Below are 13,688 nucleotides of genomic sequence, written 5' to 3' on the forward strand. Positions count from 1 at the left end.
GGTGATTGATACTGCATTTGCTTCCCAGCAGAAATTTAGCTTGAGACCAAAGAAGGAACATACTCTTTACTTTTCTTATGTCCAGAGGCACTTATTTCAGATCACCCCTGAAAATTCACCCTGTAGTTCATACTTGGCTTAAGCCTGCTCTGTGACTGGGAAAAAAAGAGCACATACCACTTTGGTTTTCAGAGATAAGTCTGTCATTAAGCAACTGTAGCAATTCTCTTTATTCAATAAATTCAAACCCTTCTCTTTTCCAACATTCTGTACCACGAGTCCTCAAGGTGAATCATTTCAGGAGATGGAATAAAGTAATAGGTTTGAATGGCTCTCAGACCAATGCTTGCACTTGAAGCTTCCTGAATGAAACAGATGACAGTGCCAGACTTTCCTCCTGTATCAAATGCAGTCAGTTGTACCAAATATTTAAAGCTCCAAAAATAGAAGCTTGCTTTGTGGAGGATAAGGGTTGGCATCAGCTGCAACTAAAGCATTTGTTATGGTTGATAAAACTGGCAGAAATTATTTTTCTTTTCTAGAACAAGAGTTTTTTTTAACATAAAGCCAACATAAAGCTTTTCTTTACTGAATTTATTTAAGAAGTTAGATAACATATTAGACTTAAAAATAGCTACCACAATTTATCTACCTTTGATTGCAGGTCAATTTAAATTTAAAGATCAACACCAATTTTCTTTCCTCACAAAACACAGTTTGAGTTGTGACTTTGTGGAAAAGATCTATTTCCATGACTGAAGAAGAGGGTCAGAGAAAAGGAGAGAAGCAGAGAGGTGGGATGCTTTGGGGCTTCAAGGTGAAGGTGAACTTAATTTCTTCAGTTCACAAGGCAAATATGTTTTATCTGGCAGAAAAAGAGCACCGAATTTAGCAAAGGAAGGAGGAAGTCTCTCAAAGTCCTGCAGCCCTGCTTAAGTCAACTCTTTTTTGGCACAGTGGCCCATCTTCTGCATCACAGGACTCTAGTTCTGCTGTACATCACTGACACACATTGCTCTGCAGGGAGCAATAACTAAACTTGAGTGGGCACGGCAGCCTTGTACTACAGGGGTTCCATATCCCAGTCTTATGTAGCTTACTAGGTGGGTACTATACTTCCCCCACTATGTGGGGGAGGGGAAACAAATCACCTGTTCAGGTCCTTTCCCCTGTGGATTTCAGAATTGGTTTACACTTAATCAGATTTCAAGAACTGCTGTGTCAGATCAGCAACACAGATAAATGCAGCTGTCAGACAAATCTGTCATTAACCTGCGAGACAAGAGGACAGTCCCTGAAAGAGGCACAAGTATTTGAAAGAAGAATAAGGAGCCCTCCATGAAGCAAGAAGTTGAAGCAAGTATCAGGAACAGTATTACCTGACAGTCTTCTGCCAGGGCTTTGAAAAAACAAAACCAAGCAAAAAAAGCAAACCAAGAACAAAAGTCCAAATCACCAAACTACACCCCAATAAAATCTGCAGGGATTTTGTCAAGTGGAGGATTTCTAACAGATTTCTAGAACTTTACATTGTTGCTGTTTTCTTAACAGAACACCTGAAGTGCTGTCATTTAAAATAACATGCAGGTGAAAAGGGCAAACTAGTTAACTCTGAGATGGTGGCATCAGTCATCCCCAGTCTTGTCAGCCTTGAATAGGTGGATATTAGTAGGGATTGACTGTGAAGCTCAAGTTTACCAATACAAGAAGCTGAGTGAGAAAAGAAACAATTAACAATATAAACAAAAGCCATAAATGACCCAAGGAAGTTATAATATCCAGTGTATGCTGCACAGGGTATTAAAATATTCTCAAGCAAAATAGTTTGCTCTGTAAACTGCAAGACAACTTTGCAGTGAACAGTCATGTGAAAAACACCGAAAGCCTCGTTGAATAAAAGCAGGAACAGCAATGCACAGTCATATAAATAAACACTGACAATGCTGAAAGAAATTGGAATTGGAATTTTTTTTCTTCTACCTAAATTTTGCTGCTTTGAAAAAATATCTTTAAACCACTTCAGTAGATGCAAATAGTTATAGGATAAACTATAAAGTCATTGTGCTACGTAAACAAGGAAATAGAGAAAGTATTAAAGTATTCCTTATAAATATAGAAAACCCTATTAAAAGTAAAAATACAAGAAAGAACAGAGGTACCCTAAAAAGCACATATACTTTCTGAAAAAGATGTTTGTAAAAGTTCAGACTGCATAGAGAAAGCAAGCAAACAGGGTTTTTAGCCCTGCTTAGTGATCACTTCCCAGAATATAGCAAATCACACAGTCTCCCCAATTTCTGTGGGCTTGTCCTCGATCATAACACCCCCTGAAAACACAGTCAACTGGTGTAGGCTTCCTAGGTGTGAAAGTATATTGTTACTTACTTGACATTGCAACAACTGACCGTGAAAAGATTAATACTGAAAGCTGGATCAAATTGGAGATACTTACCACAGTGCTCCATATTCTTACAAAAAAACACTGACTGTATTGTCCTTCAATGGACATTGGGAAACTACTACTTATTCTTCCATTTAGCTTGGCTTGATAGGTGCATGAGGCAATTTATCATCTGCCTGACTATAATGAATGAGCATGGATGTACCAGGAATACAAACAAAACCCCAAGTTGCACCTCTCACCTTGATCAAGTATATCTTGCATTTTTGTGCGAGGATCAAAGACTAAAAGTTTTGGGGGCTGACAAGATAGTATTAAACCTTACAAACTATTCCTTTTCTTCACAGAGAGCAGGTGATGGATAAGAAATGGTGATGGATAAGAGACGAGACCCCCTAATAATAGTATCAAAAGCCTGAGCTAGCCAGAGCTAGACCATGTGAAACAGCAATAATAGAGAGGTTTTTGCAGAAATTGCTTCTACATATTATTGCTATATAACACACCAGTGGGTTTCGTCATATTCATGTGAAACTTTTTGTTTAAATACTATGTGATAACACTTGTTAAATCTGAACTACTAAAACAGAATGTACCAAATGTTTTAAATTGCACTTTTTAAAATATAATCTTGTAACAAGAATGTTAAAAATAATGTTGCAGGAAAAGAAAAAAAGGCATCTTGAAAGCAAGAATATGTTTGCACTATGTACTAGAAATGTAGAGCATTTATTGCAAGCACAGCACTTTAAAAAGCATAAATTGTTCAGATATTTGCCTTGCCAATTCCACATATAGGGCCAAAAGTCAAAAAAAAAAAAAAAAAGCAAGTGGTAGTTCAAACACAGCTGAGGTCCCCAAAGCTTTTTGGGGACTCGGATGCTCAATTCCAACTAAAATTTCAACCCGAAGCCTCAAAAGCTTCAGTAAGTCAGCATCCATACTAATAAAAGTTTATTTTATGCATATTGCTCATTAATTTGCAAGCATGGATTACATGCTTAGTTAATTCTCATTGTGGCTGCAAGTTAATATTTCATGCTTACAAACAAGAGCTGTCTTCAAGAGTTTCACTCATGAGGTGCACACACTCACAGATATGTCTTTTTAAATTTTAAGGCTTAAAGAATAGCATTATCTCTGCAGAAAACAAAAAATCTTTTGCATTAGGCATCCAGATGCATCATGATACACAAATTCCTGTTTTCTTAACTATGTTTCCACAGCAACAAACAGCACACACTGGCATTCATAGGCACTTTTCCATTGTCAAAGAAGTGTTATGCCAACTTTCAGCAAAATTCATTCTCTTTTGCACATGTATACATATCTTTCCCTGGAACCTTAAACAAGCAGAGCAGTAGCACCATATACCTTGCAGGGAAGGTTTAGAATTTCAGGGTCAAAGCACTGAGACCCAGCTGCAAAAGCAGCAATATTTCACTATGAAGACACCATACATCCAACGTGATAAAAATTCAAAATCACTGTTAGCATTCCAGTTTTACAAGTCCCTGCTATTCTGTAATGTGTGTTTACTGCATTTAACTCAAAACAAGATGCTACCGACAAAACAAACACATGAAAACAACTGAGTAAGGAAAAGAGAGAAGTGGTGAATAAAACAAGCCAGCCACAGAAAAACAGAGTTCAAGAGAGTCACAAATATTCAAGAGCAAAGTAACAGCTGATCTTAGCAATGTCTGACTGAAAAAGTTTGTATTACCTGTCGACTTCCCTGCTTGGAGGAGCAGCTGCTAGTACTTCTTGAAGGTGACAACATTTTCTGGGATACCCCAAAGCTTTTTTCTTCACTCATGATCCAATACCATTTATTTTACATGAGCTTACTTAGGACACTATTAAAAGGTAATTCAAAAACCATGAAGATTTCTGAGAGAAGCACAGAACTCATCCTTCACACAAATGCAGACCAGTGGCATGATCTGCATCCCCCAAGAAGTCCTAAAAGGAAAAAGAAAAACAAAAAGCCAAGTTATCAGATGCCATCTCTTACTGACATCCTGTAACATGAATCATGACATTCTAATAAAGTAATAAATAAATTGTAATAAATAAATTACCTTTGGTAATACAAGCTTACTGCTTAATGTAAACTGCTAGAAATTAATTCAACAATCATGTTAAGATAAATTTAAGGTACTAATTTAAAGAGGAAAAATAAGAATTTTGGGTCCTAAATGCATTATTTAATTGCCACAATTTATTCAGAGGACAAAGGACAAAGATTACTATGCACACAGAATGTAATAAATGTATCTATAAAAAGAACAAAAATATCCTCAAAATGTGAGGAAAGCATCTGATAAAATGTCTCACAAAAGGATGGTGAGTAACCAAAAATAAACTATTTTTTTCCAGTTCCTTGATAGTTTAAACAAATAAGCATAGTTTCAGGATGTAAGGGGGGAAAAAAAACACCGAAACCTTTATATATAAAGAGAAATAAATAGAAGTAGTGAATGTGCAAACTTAGCTGCATAGAGCTGTGTGTGACCACGCTTACCTGGAATAAGGAAGTTGTAACTATTATCACATCATTTGTCTCAGTCAGTGACTGGAAGAATAATTAACAGTCTGTTTAATAACAGTGCTGTTCTCAGAATATGCAAATAAAAACTATGCCAGGAACTCCCAATAAAGGATTTCCAGTGTGGGCAAGAGTTGTCATGGTAACTGATTTTTTTTTAACCAAACAGAGGAAATAACAAAAGGGTGATGCTTTCCAAAACTTGGGGTAGTGGATGAGCTTTTTGAACTGTGTGCCACTTCAGAATTTGTTGTCTTAGGCAAGGAACTTGCAGGCTTGGAAGAGTACAATAACCTGCACTGAAGAATGCAAGGAAGTTTCCAAAATGAGATGAGAAATTTAATTGAGGAAACAAGGGAGGCAGGATTTCACATTCACCTCACTTGCACTGCAAGAACACTCCTGAACTGGGCTCACTGGTAATTGAAGTTTGCCTTTTCTTTTTTTTTTTTTTTTTTTTTTAAAGAGAGAATTTTAGGAGTTAGTCTCCTTAGATAAAACAAGAAAACAAACAAGAAAACAAAAACAAACCAAAACAAACTACAAAACCAGGTGCTATATTTAAGAGTAAGGTAACAGTATGCTGCAGAAAACATCTATCCCTGCTGTTGCAGTCTGAAGCATCCAAATTCCAAAAACCCTTCCCAGTATACAGTGCCTCTCTGGCAATATAGTTTGCTGTACTACTCCAACCAACATGCCCTTTTTTCAACAAAATCTCCCTTCATGACATTCATCTTATCCTGGTTAGAAATACTCAATTACCCCTCAAGCAAATCTAATGCTCAGCATCAGCAATGAAACAGCCTCAGTCTACAAAAGTCAGGGGAGAAAACCAGATCTGCTGGGGCTCTTTCACTGGTGAGTCAGCTTGGCAACTATTTTCAGGTACCAGCAGACAGGTACAAAGCCAGAAAACATAATGCAAGAGATGAAGAAAAATAGAGCAGCTCAGCAATGTGCTGTCAAGGTCTGATTCAGGAGTAGGGCATGAGTTTCATACTGAAATTACAACTGAGATCAGGAAAATTGTGATTTGGAGAAGGCAGACTCACTTCCTATCTGGAAGACAAACCTGTGTGGCATTTCATTAAGGACTGGAATCTTTAATAGGTACAGATTTATCTCATGCAGATTTCTAATTGGGGACATATGCTTCAGGTTCAATACATTTGGGTCATCCCCATGCCACAGGACAGCCTCCGAATGGTGTTTGTTCCCACTTCTCCTCCAAAGCACAGAGTACCACTTACTTTGGTGTATTCCAAAAAGACAAATCAAAGGCGTGAGGCTGAGACAAATCCAAATAAATTGAGGACAGGAATTTCACAAATGCCAAGCATTGGCCTAATTCTTCTCTATCAATTCAACAGCAGCAAAAGTAGGCCAAGAGTACTTTTGCAGATGACCTCGACAGGTTTATTTTTAAGAATTAAGAATACCTGAGTATCCAATATTATTTATAGCTAAGCCCATAGACAGCACTTACCTCTACTTATCATGTCTTACTAAAAGCATTATTATTCTACCTCAATTAAAGCTAATGTAAATATACGATAATGTATACTACAGAAATACCTATTTTTTTTTTTTAAAGTACCATCCCAGGTTGCCTACAAACCTTTAAAATTGCATAGATTCAAAGCAACTTCTCAATCCCTCAAAACTCTCAAGGCTGACAGCAATATCCAAGTTTTTTCATGTCTCACAGAAGAAAGGCAGAAATTAAAAAAAAATATGGCAAACTGCAGTAAAAGAATCAACATTATGCAATTATTTTTGTTACGGCTCTGGATGAAAACTAAAGCTTTAACAGCTGCCTCTGAGCTGATTCAGCAGTGAAAGAACACTGAAGAGAGATTATGAGCAGCAAAACTGAAAATATGTATCTCATTCTGTAACTGCAGTCAATTCAGGTTTTGTGGAAAGAAGAACAGGAACAACAGAAAGCCTACTGAAAACAGTGCTGAAAGCTTTGCTCTGTAGCTATTATTAAATTATTAAGTTACATTCATGGATATCCATCTGGATAAAGAAAGCAACAATCGTTTCCAAGTTATGTTTTTCAAGGCTTTCTCTGTTTAGTTCTAATTGTCAGCTTTTATCTATCCCAGTGTCTCATCTGGCACAAAAAGGGAACAAATTATATATAGACTACAGACCACTATGTATAACTTCTGAAGATGTATTTCAAGAAGGGTGTTAGCTGTTCCTGAATTACCATAAGATACATACTGTTGAATCACACAGTCACTACACAATTACTGTACTGTTGCTAGCTACTCTCTTTACAGAAGAAAACTTTAATAGCAAACAAAATGGTTTAAAAGTACTAAGCTATTGAAACTAACTTTGAAAGGAAAAGTTCAAACAACTTCAGGAGACTATTACTGGAATTATTTTAGAACTGCTTTCCATCAGGTAAGTGCTGTCTCTAGACATCAATCAAATCACAACCTCTCAAGCAGATGCTTTCATTAACCATAGGCACATACTACTCTCTGAAATAGTTCACGATGCAAAGAATCTGGCACTTCCATCTAGACCACCTCCTTAAGGAGGCTTTTGTAGTAATTAAATTATGTGTTTCAGTAACCCAAAAGAGGAAAATTTAGTTCAAAAAAACTTCTAATTGTTTAATCAAGAGATACAGATAAAATGGGAAAGAGAAGGAGCTAGACAAACAACAAATAATGCATTTAACACCAGATTATGTTTCCTGTGTAATGTTCATCACTTGGTGAAAGAAAATCTTGGATGTTCCAGTATATGGAAAGAAAAACAAACATAAGAATACAAAAAAATTACAGAAACAAATCAGTAGACTACATCCCAATAAAAACATCTAAGACAAACATGCTACAATGTCAAGTCTAGTCAGACTCTCCTCAAAACAAATAGCAGTTTCACTAATGCTTTGGGAAAATTATTCAATCTTCCTATTAGAAAAATCCTACATAAATTCAGAAATAGGTCACTTATCATCCTGGGACATAAGTATATATAAAACCACCACATCTCATTTACATCCACCATAGAAATAGACTATCATACTGCACGCAACACGATTCACTTTAACTGTACAATCTTGACACTTTTCCACCTTTCAGAAGACCTACAATATATAAAACTTGTATTAAAAAAAACTTGCTGGGTGTGTATATTCTAGAAAGATACGCTAAAAAATCTTGGTGCCTTAGCAATACAGAAAATACATGGAGAAATGGCTGTATTAATATGGTAATTAGCCAGCTGTCATACCACCTTTTCCACTCAACATTTAATCATTGTCGAGAATTGTAAATAATAGGACTGACCTAGCTCTCAATCTGGTTCTAAATAATTAATCCTTCCTTCCCCACCCCCCCCTCCTCTTATTGGAAGGAGACTTGCCCAGGGACAGCTTGCCAGCTCATGGCTCTCTAACAGGAGCTAACAAACTGAGTGGGTTCCCATATGCCCCCTCTGGCTCTCAGCACGGCTCTCCTAGACTTGGCTGAGAAGCCAGAGGCTGGGGGACCGCAGGAACTGGTTTGGTTTGTGACCCAGTAACAGAGAGGTGCACAGTCTGCCTGTCAAGAGGACACAGCAGAAAATAACAGCTACCAAGCTGTGATCAAACGCTGCACTGGCAGCACACCCACTGCATACAGCAGTGCTATGGATGCAAACAGCCCCCACTGTGCTTAATTAATAAAGAAGCAGAGGGTCTGTTTACACTGGAAGTGCTATTCATCTCGAGAAGACTTTACAAGTGGAAAGGCAAAGGATGATCCTGCAATAGAAGAGAGGTTTATTATCATTTTCAGTGAGGAAAGTAGCAGGCACGTGGTATCATTTTACAGTCTGTACTAAAAACCTTGGAAAGACCCATCTGTTAGTGGTAATGTCCCAGAGCTGGTAGGAGTGGAAACACTGCCATCAGAGCTTTGGCACATGCTTGGTCACCTTTCCCTTTTCCACTGTTACTATTTATAGCTTTGCTTTATTAACTAAAACAAAGATCCTCCACTATGCCCTAAGGCTTCTTTTTAAAATTTCATTCATTGCTAAAACACTGCTGAAATACAAACTGTTTTTCTAGATCCAGTTTTGATAGGCACAATATTAGTTCTGGGTCTCCTGTGAAAATATCTGTCACTCTGCCAGTGTGTAGTAATCCAAAATCTTAAAACAGCAATGCCTGCACATCAAGAAAAAGACATCACCTCCCTTTCAAGTCATTTACAGCATCCATGTAACACCACATCAGATGGTCACTTTGTGACTGACCTAATAAGCTGCATAATGCTGCGAGATGCATAAACTTATCAAAGCTGATATCAAACAACAGATTTTATTAAACCAGCTGAAATAGTTGGTTTAACTATGGAGATAGAAACCCTAGGGTTTTACAAAAAAGAGTAAATAGGACTACTGGAAGAGATTTGGTAGTACAGGAATAATCCTCACTCAAGTCTGAAGCAAAATATTATTGTGTATATCTGACCAGAAAACACACAGATCTGCGTTGTTCTCTTAGATGTGGTGTTTTACTTTGCACACCTTGGCATCATTACTTTCTGAAAAAAACAAAGCAAACCCAAAACCAAACCAACTAAAAAACTAGGGTCCCATTCCTAGAAATCTGTTTTTCCACAAAACACTGGAAGCGTCACATATGTCTCGTGTATGTCACTTCTAAAAGAAAAAAGTTACAAAGGAAACAAAATTCCCTTTGAGAATACTAAGGGCTTCTCCTTTCTAAGCAGGCTCATTAGCTCAAAATTCAAATCTCATTAACTTTAATGATGGTAACAAGACGTAGTTCTTCCTAAGATGCATGTAAATGAATTTCTGTGTTTTATAAAGTATAATGATCACGAGTTAGGAAAATGTTAGTTTTCTTCTTGCTCGACTTACACTATCTTTAGAGGCTTCTGTCTTTAAGCCCATTCCAGTACATCTTTTTCAGTGTACTTTACAACATTAGTACTTATAAATGCAGAACTACAGCTTTCTTTTAAATATTATGTCTTCACAGAACATCTGTCATATTAAGGGAGCTTGAAATATCAATACAGGTGTACAGTCTCCTGCTCAAGGCCAGGCAGTTGATAGCACAGCAGTGTTAACCCTTTCTAGCATAATCTTTGGAAAGGAGCCACTAATTTCCCAACCTTGTGCTGTTGTGGGAAACAATGTGTATGAAGTATACTGAGGACAATTAGTACTACTAGAGCTAAGTATTTTTGTTATTATTAATGTCAGAAGGTAAGAGTACATTAACTCCAAGCTTTCAATGGAGGGAAAAAAAAAAGAAAAAGCAAATACAAAGCAAAAATGTACCAAGAAATGTGCTTCCTTTCAATAAAAATTAAAAGTGTTCAGGCTTGAGCTGGTGGTCTTCAAGGACAGACAGGACAATGCCTGCAACTGTCATTTTTGCTTGGAAACATGCATCATGTACATATGCAGGTGACAAGAACTGTGAAAAGCAGATGCAGTGAACCATGATCTTGGAAGATTCTACATCACAGTTGCTCGTAAATCCATTCATATTTATGATTGTAACAAACACCTTGACAATGAGGGCCAGGAGAGAGGTTCTACAGATCAGGTTTTCTGCAATTTCATCCTCACACCATCGGATAAAAGATCCACTGAAAGCGATCTAGGAGATGCACGATGTGGGAAGCTAGATTATAAATCTGAATGTGTAAATGAAATGTTTTGCCAAGTAATATGAAATTGGAAAGTATCAATCAGAATAGCTGGGTCAGCCAAAGAAGATGCAGGCTAGAGATGAGGGCCTCCAACTATGTTAACAGGACAGCAATAAAAGGGATCCTTCTCCCCACCTCAAATGATCAAACCTCATCATCACCTTCTCAATTTCTGAAATGCTGGAGGAGAACACACATCCAGCAAGGGTCACCATAGAGGCTCTTCTTGGATAGAAATAGTAAGAGAAGCTTTGACCTTGAGAAAGGAAGAAAACGAACACAAAGCTGCAGAAGCAGCAACCAATCTCAGGAAGAACAGAAGGTCCATTTCAGAGTCAGGGCTTTCACATCAGGTCTTGTCCTGCCACTGTCTAGCTCCAATAGAACACAGACTAAGATCAAGTTAGGAAGTTGGTCAAAAGAGGAAAGCTCCAATTAAGACTCTGAATAATTTATCACTATTACAGACATCCCAGAACAAGGAATATGTACAGGGTTTTAATGCACATTTGTTTATACAAGTACACTATACATGCTTGTTTATACAAGCATCACATCTCAATGGAAAAACATGATCTGCCTCCAACAACAGAGCTCAGAGTTAATACAAAGCTGCTGAGAACTTTTATGGGTCTCATTATCTGCTCAGTGCCTTCACTAAAATGTTAGAGCTCAAATTCATATTCACTTTTAAAACTGCCAATGCAGTTAATAAAATTCTTGTTCCCTAGCAATTTGTTAGTGCCCCTCTTCTGGAGCCTAGTAGTCCTCCTGCCAAAAATAAATTAAAAATAGTAATCAGAGGAGCCCTCCCCACCTCACTTCAGCAGAGATCCTTTGTCACAGGGGATAGTTCACATAGTTTATTTTGGCCAAAATGCAGGGATGATCATTACCAGCTTGTCAGTAACAAAATAGAAGCAGTGCTATTTTCAACTTATCCAGACAGATGTCAAAAAGATACTCTGTCTCTAATCTCTACATTTAGACTCTCACTAGTGCAAGCCACCAGGTATCTATTTCAAAGTAATTTAATATGCAAAAAAAAAAGAAAATTCCTCATGACTGAGGTAGCTTCAGCTACACTCCCATTCTCAAACATTTTTAGAGGTATAAAAGATGAAAGGTTTTAATTAGGATGGGTCAGCAATACAGAGTGAATAATTTACAAAGAACTTGGTTTAAGCTCAGTGAAAGGGTGCTATTACTTCACAATCCATATTTGTTATTTCTAATGAGTACACTGTTTTTTCTACCCCAGTTACAGTCACTGTATATAGGCTATAGAGACAGCAGACAACAACATGAAGAATTTTGTAATGTTTGCAGGCTAATGTCTTGATTGCATCAGAGCATTTTTGAGGTTGGTTATACTTGAACTGCAACTAACAACTGGATTTTAATTATAGGCTACAAAAGCAGCAACAAACAGAAGCATTTAAGTGATGTGGATTACCCTTCATCTGCTTAATATTATAGGAGTGCCACCATTCTTGGTCTTCGCCTTCTATCTCTTCCTAGCCAGATTTCTGGCTAGATATCTCTTCCAGTCAGATTTTTGTGTTTGTTTCTAAAATGCTGACATATGGTACTGGCTTTTCTAAACCATCAGGATTCAACAAAAATAAATTCAACCTGTGGTTAATTATCAGTAGTGCAGCATAAAGTGTATCTGACATATTTAAACAAAACATTTTTCATTATTTTTCATATAATGCACCTATTTTTTAGAGAAAAGAACTAAAAGAGAGGGGGGCAGTATTTTAAATAAAATTAGGCATAAATTAATAATGTTAAGTTGCAGGAAGCATAATATTGAAAGCTAATTTCTTAACAGATGGCAGTCATGCCCACTTCACCCATGCTGACATACATATTTTTTCCTTAACTTTCATTAATTTTCATTTACTAGTGGCTGCATTTTCCACAATTTTGCCAGCAAGTGATACTTTTAGGATAAAAGGTCTGAGAAATTCATTCAAGTACCTATTTTTACATGGTAAAATACAGAATGCATAAAGGAAAACACCTTTACAAAGCTTATGCCATAAAATTGCTTTTTTGATATAAAAATGTCTTTTCAAAGGCTCTGCCTTTGAAAACTGCAAAGTTTTCGCCAAGTCTTCACCCCAAAACTTGAAGCTTGCAGACATTAAAATATTTTCATAACACACATTTTCTTTGAGAAAAATACAACTGTGATACAGACAGTTAAAACAAGTATTGACTGAACTCCATTATTTTGTTCTATGCATTTAGTTGTGAAAAGATAGAAAAACTAAATGCATGTAGAAAGCAAAGCTCTGGAGGAGGAATGTAAAAAAAAGAAAAAACAAACACAAACCAAAACTATACAACTTTACTGTGAATGGTAATTTGTCAAGATAATTTAAAATTTCAATTTAAAATGCACCCAACCTTTTCTCCTAAGCATTCTGTTACACTGGTTTTGAGAGCACATTATAAAACATGTCAAAAATAATCAAATCTTTTACTTTTGTTATACCAAGAAGACAAGAATTTATATGGAACATAACATTAAAGATTAACCTTGTAATGACCAATGGCAGTTGGAAGGGTTACATATATAAGTTGCATCATCAGAAATTGCAGTTTTCCCAACTTCTGTATTCAAATATTAGAAAATAAGTAACAAATTTCCAACCTAGGAGCTGTGGAAGCCTGCAGTCCCCCAGCTCCTGTTTCATACTGTTACTCTCAGGCTTGCCAACTCAACCAGACTGCTCATCAGTGTCTGGGGAAAAGAGCAAAGTAGTTTGAGCATATTTTCACTTCAAGTATAATGGAGAGATTGGTGCAAAAATATCCTTTTGGAAAGCCTTAGACTTTACTAGACTAGAAGAGGGAGCTTCTACGAAAAAACTCTTAACAGCTCATCATGAATTTCATCTGTAATGTGGTCAGCAACATAAAGATGTCAAGAAAAGTACCACACATATCTGATTACCTAACAAAACACTCAAAGCTTGCACAGACAGGGAATCAATAGGACAAACAGTTCCTATTCTGA

General features: G+C 36.8%; 1 protein-coding gene across 1 annotated transcript in view; it reads right to left on the bottom strand.

The window, feature by feature from the left end:
• Positions 1 to 13,688, bottom strand: part of OSBPL3 (oxysterol binding protein like 3) — a 78,891-nt gene that overhangs the window by 37,042 nt on the left and 28,161 nt on the right. The window contains exon 3 of the mRNA XM_030445112.1: positions 4,128 to 4,366. Coding sequence (XP_030300972.1) covers positions 4,128 to 4,220 — 93 coding nt within the window. The 5' untranslated portion in view covers positions 4,221 to 4,366. The remainder of the gene's footprint in view (positions 1 to 4,127; positions 4,367 to 13,688) is intronic.

This window comes from Calypte anna, chromosome 2 (assembly GCF_003957555.1).
Source record: "Calypte anna isolate BGI_N300 chromosome 2, bCalAnn1_v1.p, whole genome shotgun sequence".
Lineage (NCBI taxonomy): Eukaryota > Metazoa > Chordata > Aves > Apodiformes > Trochilidae > Calypte > Calypte anna.